The following is a 10209-nucleotide window of genomic DNA, read 5'->3' on the forward strand; positions in this document are numbered from 1 at the left end:
GTTTACTTTCCCGCCAGAGCGGTACCTATTTCTCTACTTGCACTTTAATGTGCTTTCGAACTGCTAGGTTGGCAGGAGCAGGGACTGAGCAACGGGAGCTCACCCCGTCGCGGGGATTCGAACCGCCGACCTTCTGATTGGCAAGCCCTAGGCTCTGTGGTTTAACCCACAGCGCCACTGCCTTAAAGTGTGAACTGGATCGAAATGCTCCCCCTTTCCTGGTGAATTGTACCTGGGACGTCACCTACAGCACTAGGATCTTTATAGTTCTACTGGAAGTTTCTAGACTCCTGTCAGCCCCTGGTCAGCATGACCACAGGTTCAGGGAATGATGGGAGTTAAAGTCCAGTAACTTCTGGAAGGCCACAGGACCCCCTCTCCTGTCCTGGACCGTGTCCCAACCTATCAGGGATCCCATATGAAATGATTCCAGCACAGCCTTCCCCTGATCTGTACTCTGGCGCATAGAAACGGCAGTGTTCCTAAGCACATTTGTTGTTGTTGTTGTTGTTTAGTCGTTTAGTCGTGTCCGACTCTTCATGACCCCATGGACCAGAGAACGCCAGGCACTCCTGTCCTCCACTGCCCCCCGCAGCTTGGTCAGACTCATGCTGGTAACCTCGAAAACACTATCCAACCATCTCGTCCTCTGTCGCCCCCTTCTCCTTGTGCCCTCCATCTTTCCCAACATCAGGGTCTTCTCCAGGGAGTCTTCTCTTCTCATGAGGTGGCCAAAGTATTGGAGCCTCAGCTTCAGGATCTGTCCTTCCAGTGAGCACTCAGGGCTGATTTTCTTCAGAATGGAGAGGCTTGATCTTCTTGCAGTCCATGGGACTCTCAAGAGTCTCCTCCAGCACCAGAATTCAAAAGCATCAATTCTTCGGCGTCCTAAGCACATACAACATGCAATTGGAATTTCTACCTGGGAAGCGCCATGCAGTCTTGTTAGGAACATCTAGGGCAGCCGATGCCCTCCAGAGGTTGGCAGCTGTCATTCACAACCTCTGGAGGCCAGCAAGCCTGTCTAGGGAACGGCTTGGCTGAAGAGGCTATGCTGAGACCCACATTCCCTTCGTGGGGGGGGGGCACATGCCAGCGGTGGGCGGGGCCAGAGGTAAAACTGGGTGGGGCAACAGACGTGATTTGCCTGGAGAAAAAGCGCTGTTTTGTGGAGGGAAAGCGCGGCACAAAATTGTGTGAGGGCACGGCAACCAAAATGATGGCCGTGCTCTCTCGATAAATAATAATAATAGTAATTTATTATTTATACCCCGCCCATCTGGCTGGGTTTCCCCAGCCACTCCTGGCGGCTTCCAACAAAACACTAAAATACAACAACCTATTAAACATTAAAAGCTTCCCTAAACAGGGCTGCCTTCAGATGTCTTCTAAAAGTTATTTTTCTCTTTGACATCTGGTCGGAGGGCGTTCCACAGGGCTGGTGCCACTACTGAGAGGGCCCTCTGCTTGGTTCCCTGTAACTTGGCTTCTTGCAGTGAGGGAACCGCCTGAAGGCCCTCGGCACTGGACCTCAGTGTCTGGGCAGAACGATGGAGGTGGAGATGCTCCTTCAGGTATGATGGACCGAGGCCGATTAGGGCTTTAAAGGTCAGCACCAACACTTTGAATTGTGCTCGGAAACGTACTGGGAGCCAATGTAGGTCTTTCAAGACCTATGTTATATGGTCTCGGCAGCTGCTCCCAGTCACCAGTCTATCTGCCGCATTCTGGATTAGTTGTAGTTTCCGGGTCAAAAAACGGGAAGATAGTACGTCTGGGAAGATGGCGTCCTGGATTTTGCCTTCAAATTGTTGGAAGGTATGGGCTGCTTTCCACCCACCACATTCCCCTCTCTCTCTCTTGCCTAAATCCAGGCCAGCCCGAGACATGATGGGAGTCCAAGGTTGCATCCCAGCCAACAAGGGTGTGAAGGCAGGGTCCGTGAGGGGCGGGGCCTAGGGAGAGAGTTCCAGGGGCCAGACTGAGAGGCCTTAAGGGCCGCCTGAGCCCTCTCCCCCTCCTTCCCCCTGCAGCTTTCGCTCTGGGTCCTCTCTCTCTCTCTCTCTCTGGGCGCCCTGAGAGTGGAGGGTTTGAGGCTCTCAAATGCCATGGGTCGTGGGCGGCAGGAGGGAGCTGCCCTATCTTTCCTAGGAATCTGCCTCTAACCCTGTCTCTATCAGGCCCCTGATCTCTTTTGCACCGTCTGGGGGCGAGGGACTTCCTCCCGCTCTGAGAAGAAGTCAGTGCTGTGCTCTCTCAGAGTCTGCACACTTCCTTTCCGTGTGTGTCTATTCTTTTCTGAGTTTCTTCAAGTACGTCTGCCATCTTCCCTGAAGGAGGCCTGGGTTTTATTGCTTTATTTATTTGAAGCTTCTACATTGTCTTCTCCCCGCCCGCCCCGCCCCCCCAATTCGGTAGAGAATGTAAGACTCTTAATCTCAGGGTGGTGGGTTCGAGTCCCGTGTCAGGCCAAAATATTCCTGCAGTGCAGGGGGTTGGTCTAGATGACCCTCTTGATTCCTTCTGCTATTCCATGATTCTGTGCTAAAGGTTCTAAGAGCAGCTTACGTAAGATCAGCTAAGAAAACAACAACTGCAATGCTTGCGCTCTGAAAGACACGGCACAAAAGGAAAAGGCATGTGGAAGGAAGAGGAAAGTGAGCAAAACACAACCCCTTTTTGATTTAGGCTTGGAGGGGAGGCAGGCGGGTACTAAGAAGGCCTTTCTGCAAACCTCACCTCTGTCTTGGAGGTGCAGCCATTGCGGCCCTCCCTCTTGGCCACAGAGCTCACTGTGGGTGACCTAAGCCCAGCCACTGCTGTTCGGCCTAACCTGTCTCACTGGGTTATATTGGGGATCAGTTTGAGGAGAACCATGTACACCACCTGGGGGAAATGGTGGGGTTTAAATGCAAGAAATGTATAAATGGTAAGAACTGAAAGCGACCATTTCCCGCTTTTAGTTTCTTTAGCTCTTTTCCTGGATTGTCAGCTTCCTACAGAGACAACGTGTGCAGTTGGTGAATCTTCGGGCACGTCAAGAGTGAAATAGTCTCTGATGTTGAATGACAAAATATATAGGATCTTGGCGAGTGATTTAATGAGGAACCTGTGACACCGCCTCATAAACACCTCAACAGACCCGGTTTCGGATTTTCTACAAATTTGCACACTCTTCAGACCCTATTTAACCAAGCCCAATGCCACTAACTGCACACAGGGAAATCAGCGAGGCTGGTTCAGTGGGCAGTGCGAGGACACATAGGAAGATCTGCTAAGGGCTATTAGAATCTATCAGAATAAACCTTCCAAAACAAGGGAAATAATGGGAAGGAGCTGAGCAGCATATAAACAGGACTAACTTCACCCTCTGTTAGCCTTAGTAAATGATTGCGAGTTTAAGGAATTGATTGTAACTTGAGGGATTAATTGATCAAAACTTCTCTTCTCAAAATAAATGATTGCCCGTCTCCAAACACATTGCTTTGAATGGCTTTTAAATACAAAACCTAAATGCTGTCTGTATTGGCTGGTGCTAACATCCCTGCTCTTTCCCCCCTGTCCTTGCAGGTGAGGCAATGGGAAGCCCTGAAGACGACTTGATTGGGATCCCTTTCCCAGAACACAGCAGCGACCTGCTGGGCAGCCTCAACGAGCAGCGCCGGAGGGGGGTTCTCTGCGACGTGACCTTGCGGGCCCAGGGATCGGAGTACCGGACCCACCGGGCCGTGCTGGCAGCCTCCAGCCGCTACTTCCGGCGGCTCTTCGCGGGGCCTGGCATGGGCGTCTGCGAGCTGGATTTCGTGGGGGCCGAGGCGCTGGGCGCCCTGCTGGACTTTGCCTACACTGCCACCCTGACCATCAGCACGGGCAGCCTGGCAGAGGTGCTGCGAGCCGCCCGCCTCCTCGAGATCCCCTGCGTCATCAAGGCCTGCGTCGAGATCCTGCAGGGAAATGGCTTGGAAGCGCCCGTCCCCGATGACGCCGCCCGTGAGCGTGCCCACCGCTACCTGGAGGCCTTTGCCACCCTACCCAACGCCGAGGGCGACCTGCCCGAGCCGCCCGTCTACCCGGCCCCCCGCCGCAGCAAGAAGATCCGCAAATTCCTGCAGGCCAAGGGCTCCCGCCTCAACAACCACCTCGGCGAGCTGTCGCCGTCGCCGTCCCCCTCATCGACGGGGACGCAGGAGCGGCCGAGCCCCCCCAGTCAGGCCTCTCCGCCGCCAGTCCTCACGCATCCCCACGAGGACGAGGTGCTGGCGCCCTCTCGCGCCTTCCCGTACCCGTACGCCCACGGCCTCTCGCCAGAAGACCTGGGCTCGGACGAAGAGCCCACCGAACACGAAATCATGTCCTACATGCGGGCCCTCAACCCGGAAGGGCCGTCCCTGGGCCTGGACCCCCCGGACAAGCTGGTGCGCAAGCGGCGCTCGCAGATGCCTCAGGAGTGCCCGGTCTGCCACAAGGTCATCCATGGCGCGGGCAAGCTGCCCCGCCACATGCGCACCCACACCGGGGAGAAGCCCTTCGCCTGCGAGGTCTGTGGGGTCCGCTTCACCAGGTGAGCCTTTCCCCCCTTTCTTTCGAAACTGGCTCGCTCTGCCCACTGCGGCCTGGCTTGATGCCAGCAGCAGGATAGGGCAGGTGCGAGAGAACAGACTGTACCACATGGGAGTGTAGGGGTGTGTGAAAATACCACAGCTTCCTTCTTTTGATGTTGGCCATGTTGTTGAAAACACAGCTCCTTGCCAAGGAGGAGGAAAAGGGTCTAGATCAGAGGGCAATGGGGCGCTTTTGTCCAAAGGCCCTTTTGCTTTGAAAGGAACCTTCTGGGGGCTGGCATGCCCAGGGGTAGACACAGCGGGAGGCATTGAGCGGTGGAGTTAATGGATGCGACTCTGGATCTTTGTTTGGAAGGCTACATCTGAGGGTTTTTTTAATATGCACACAACCTGCGTCTCTCCATCCAAACATCCCAAATTTCCTGGCAAAAGGGGATTGGTTGTTCAAGCACTCAGGGGGAGGAACGGGGGGGGGGTGTCTCCTAACAGCTCCGTTGGTATAGCATGAGACTCTTAATCTCACGTTGGGCAAAAGACTCCTGCATTTCGGGAGGGGGGGGGTTGGACTAGAGGCAACCCTCGTGGTCTCCCTTCCAACTCTGCAATTCTATGATTCTAAGAACTCTCAGCACTCCTAGCAAACTACACTTCCCATGGTTCTCTGGGGGAAGCCACAGCTGTTTAGAGTGGTATCATAGTGCTTTAAATGGCTAGTGCAGATGATGGGGCCTAGGCAAAACCTTATCACTCCCATTTCTGCTGGAAAGCTGGCCCCAGATTCCTTCCTTTTCGTTTGTAAATGGGCCATTGGTCACCCTACGAGAAGACCCATTGAAATTGCTGGGCTTAAGTGACTCAGGTCCACGGCTTCTACTGAATCCAGCCCAGTGTTTTTTTTAAGCTGTGCTGGCTTGGCTTGGTTTTATTAGAATTATAGAATTTGTAGAGTTGGGAAGGGGTCACGAGGGATATCTGGTCCAATTCCCTACAGTGCTGGAATAATTTTGCACAACATGGGGCTCAAACCCACAGCCCTGAGATTAAGAGTCTTATGCTCTACCGTCTGAGCTATCCCAGATGTCTTACTTGGTCCCGCCCTCCCCCCCCCCCGAGCTGTGCAGAAGGCGGGACAGAAGTTTAAAATAAACAGTAACTTTTAACCCTGCACAAAGTGGTCTCCCTCTCCTGGAACTGTCAGCAGCGAAGAGACAGGCAGCGAGGACAGTTCCATCTGTAGCACTCAAGGGAACCTGCTTATAGCCAAACTTCAAAGAGGCTTTTCTTTTCCTAGAGCTCCCTCTAGAGGCCATTCTGCATTTATCTAACTGAGCAATTACTACGGGTGGGGGGGCCTTTTTTGTACCCCATTTGCCACCAGCCCCTGCTAGCAAGGCCAATGCTTAGGCATTGCGATTTTTGCATAGCGCACAGACACACAAATCATGATTTGCAATATATCATATCTCTGATGAAAATAGGGACGTATTATTATTATTATTATTATTATTATTATTATTACTACTTACTATTTATACCCCACCCATCTGACTATGATGGCCCAACCACTCTGGGCGACATATATGAATCCATAATAAAACATTAAACATTTTAACTATACAGGTCTGCTTTTACATGGCCCAGGGGTTGGATAACTCCATATCCTCTTTTAACATTTCTCCAGTGAAAATAGGGACTTCCTAAGGAAAAGCAGGAATCAATCAGAAACCAGGATGGCTTCTTGTAAATCCGGGACTGTTCTCTGGAAAATAGGGTCTGATATATTGCCAGGTCAAAAATTATGAAACAGTATCACAATGTGGACTTCAAACCAGTTTCGGACAATAAATCGCCCAGCCTTAATTCTGTGTGGTCCGCTGGGTTCCTCTCCGTTTCATAAGGACTAGCTGCCCTCTTGTTTGAAATTGAGGTTGCCCACAAGCAAGGAAGATGCTGCTGGGCCGCGGGCAGAGGTTTCCCCATGCTCTTGCGGACACAAATCTTCTGTCTCCCCTCCTTTCTCCCTCGCAGGAACGACAAGCTCAAGATCCACATGCGGAAGCACACGGGAGAGCGCCCCTACTCCTGTCCACACTGCACGGCCCGCTTCCTGCACAGCTATGACCTGAAGAACCACCTGCACCTGCACACGGGTGCCCGTCCCTACGAGTGCTGCCTATGCCACAAGGCCTTCGCCAAAGACGACCACCTGCAGCGCCACCTCAAGGGCCAGAACTGCCTGGAGGTGCGCACCAGGCGCCGGCGCCGTGGTCCCGATCCCGAGCCCAACTCCTTGCCCGCCGCGGGGATGCCCTTGGCCGACCACGACTTGGCCAACGGGCTGACGGATGAGCAGTGCCTCTCGCTCGCCCGCGGCTACTGGGATCCGGCCCGCGCCCAGCAAGCCCTGTCTCCTCACATCAAAGAAGAGGAGGACGAGGAGGAGGAGGAGGAGGAAGGCCGCGAGGAGGGGATGGCGACGGACGACGGGCCGGCGGCGGAGGCAGAAACGGCGTAGGGGCCGCCCTCCCCGAGACTAGGCCTCAGGCCTTCTTTGCTTTGGCCGTTGCCACGGCGACTCCGGGGACTAGGCCGTGGTCCAGGCCGAGATGCACTATTTCCCCACCCTTTCTGTTGCCGCGGCAACGGAGACGAGATGCACTATGACCCGCCCCTCCCTGGCGCACTGATTTGGTGCCTTTAGCGACCCCTCAAAGGGGTATGGGGCAGTTATGAACCAAAGCAGGTGGGGTTGGGGTGGTGGGAGGGCAGAAAAGCAAGGGAGAGGGTTCATATGCTCAGGATCAATGAAATAAGCAATTAAATAGGGGTAGTGCTATTTGGGGGGGGTGGCGTGGGAGAGAATCCTGATTTTTTTTCCTAAGAAAACAAGAGAATTATATAACTTTGGGAAGGGGGGAGTGGTTGTTGGCCCCCAGACCCTGCACTTTTGGGGGGTGCTCTGACCCCCCTGTTAGGGAGGCTAGGAGGGGATGACTAGATTTATTTATTTTCCTTAAGGCGAGGATGTCAGGTTGAGGAGCTTTTGAGGAGTGTGCCAGGTTTCCTGGGTTTGATCCCTGCCTCTGGCTTTCCAGAGAATTTTATTTCTGAGGAGGCAGAAGAGAGAAAAGAAGATCTTTCTATTATTCCGGGCCCTGAGACTGGCAGCTGCTTTTTGAGAGGGGGGGGGTGAGTGGGAGGCCCACAACCTTTCCTTTGCATGGTGGGGAAAGGAAAGCAGGGGGTGTTTTTTCCACACCACCCAAGGGCGGTGCCTGCACCCTATATTGACAGCACCTCCTTTTTTGCACAGAGAGCCCCGCTCGGCCCTTGACGCTTCCTGGTGGCGTCCTTGCACAGTGCAATGGGCTGGTCCCAGCAGCAACCCGTTGTCATCCCCAGATTCGTTTGGGGTAAGATGCCGCCCCCCAAACGAGTCTTCTGACCCACATTCCCATAGCTCTTCCACACCAAGACCTTAACTCCTTGCAAGAAGATAGGTTTTAGCACTTGGCGGAGGACGGACCATCAACTTGGGGTTACCCCCCCCCAAAAACCCTCCCCACAGAAGTTTCATTCCACAGCAACAGGTGTCCGGTGGACTTTTGCACAAAAAGGCAATGACCCCGTTGTGTTGACACCCCCCACCCCACTTTAATTTTCCTCCTCCACCATTGCACTAGGTTTTTTGCCTGCGATTTGAGGGCGGGGAGGGTTCGGACTGGCACACTCCTCAATGGTGGTTAGGGGTCAGGTCTAACTTGTTGCCTCTCACCCCCATTTGCACATTCCTTAGATTTCCAGGGGGCCCCCCCATCTTTCTGGAGGGGGCAAAACAGCCGGTGGGTTGGGTTGGAGAGAGGCGGCATTTGGGGAGCGCAGGGAAAAGTCCGTCCCTAGAGTATTAGCACAGAGTTTAATCTATATTTAAGAGATGATGTAATATATTATTCCCCCCTCCCCAAACTCTGCTTTCCCTTCCACCCCCAACCCTGTCTCAATTTCCCCCCACCCTCCCCGCAGGTGTTTTTGGGGGGAGCCTCCCGTCGGGTGAAAAGAGGGAGGGCAGGTCTCTGATGAGAGCCCCATGTTGTCTTCCCTGACTTTTTTTTTTAAAAAAGTGCCTGTATGTTTAAACTTGAATTTCTAGCTACTTGAAGTGCAAAAAAACCCCGCTTGTTCCACCTTACCCTGCAATACCTCAGCTACACCTCACCCTGGCTTCCCTGTCTTGAAGACCCCCCCCTCCTCTTAGACTCCTCCTGCAGCAGCAATTTGGTGATGGGGGGGGGGAAACAGCTGGAGATGAATGAAAATACCACCCTCCTCATTGCCTTCCTCTGGGAGCGCTAGCACAAATGTGCATATTTTCCTGGATGGCTGTGGGGGCGGGTATGTGGAAAAGATGGATGGGGTGTTCACCTCCCCGCCATTTCATTTGGTGTTGTTGTTTTTTTTTAATTATTATTAATGTGCTGGTATTCCCGGTGTCCGTTGAGGCTGCTTTACAATAAAAGAGAAAAGCAGGGGAAATTTTGGGCTTGCGTTGGTGTTTGTAGGGGGCGTGGGGCCTTGCCTTCATGGACAAAAATTCTCCCAGAAAAGGTGGAGCGAAGTGGCTTGTAATACCTGCTGCGTGCGACACGAGCGTTTACATTACCCGTGCCAGGAGGAGCCACTAGGCTGGCTGACACATTGTCCATGTGGTGTTTTTTTTCTTAAAAACAATGTTTAGGGGTACAGTGGTATCTCGGGTTACATACGCTTCAGGTTACATTCGCTTCAGGTTACAGAATCCGCTAACCCAGAAATAGTGCTTCAGGTTAAGAACTTTGCTTCAGGATGAGAACAGAAATCTCACGACGGCAGCGCGGCGGCAGTGGGAGGCCCCATTAGCTAAAGTGGTGCTTCAGGTTAAGAACAGTTTCAGGTTAAGAACGGACCTCCAGAACGAATTAAGTACTTAACCCGAGGTACCACTGTACTCTCATTTTGACTCAAGTAAATCACCATTTTATAGTTCAAACTGGGGGAAATAAATACAGTAAATGGACGAAAGTACAAAAATTCACAAAATGTTTAGGCGTATGCGTACCCCTACGTCCCCCCAGGAAAAAGCCCCCACTGTGTTTGTGTATACACATGTCTTACACAAATTCCTGCACTGGACGGGAAAATATGCTGCGAGCAAAACTCTTCCTTCCTCTACTGAGGGGTGACCATGTTTTTTGGCTGTGGCTTCCACATGGGGGTGTGAGAGAGGGTAATAATTATATCCACGTAGCACCTCCAGCAAAACGCCGCAGGGTTCGCAGGATCCAGAGGGGAGGATGCTAAGCGGTGGATTCAAATGGCAAGAAACAAGATTCTGACTAAACCTTAGGAAGAACTTCTTTGACAGTGGGATGGAGCATGTTGGAGGCTGGACCAGGGATCAGCAAAGTTTTTCAGCAGGGGGCCGGTCCACTGTCCCTCACACCTTGTGGGGGGCCGGACTATATTTTTTGGGGGAAATGAACGAATTCCTATGCCCCACAAATAACCCAGAGATGCATTTTAAAGAAAAGGGCACATTCTACTCATGTAAAAACACACTGATTCCCGGATCGTCCGCGGGCAGGATTTAGAAGGCGATTGAGCTGGATCC

General features: G+C 52.8%; 1 protein-coding gene across 6 annotated transcripts in view; it reads left to right on the forward strand.

Moving 5' to 3' along the window:
* Positions 1-9095, forward strand: part of ZBTB7B (zinc finger and BTB domain containing 7B) — a 55315-nt gene extending 46220 nt beyond the window's left edge. For all 6 annotated transcript variants that reach the window (XM_079958160.1, XM_079958162.1, XM_079958161.1 and 3 more), the window contains exons 2-3: positions 3571-4561; positions 6591-9095. In XM_079958160.1, the coding sequence (XP_079814286.1) occupies positions 3571-4561; positions 6591-7077 (1478 nt within the window). In that variant the 3' untranslated portion in view covers positions 7078-9095. The remainder of the gene's footprint in view (positions 1-3570; positions 4562-6590) is intronic.
* Positions 9096-10209: the final 1114 nt, after the last annotated feature.

Source organism: Podarcis cretensis, assembly GCF_951804945.1.
Source record: "Podarcis cretensis genome assembly, chromosome: 16".
Taxonomy (NCBI): Eukaryota; Metazoa; Chordata; class Lepidosauria; order Squamata; family Lacertidae; genus Podarcis; species Podarcis cretensis.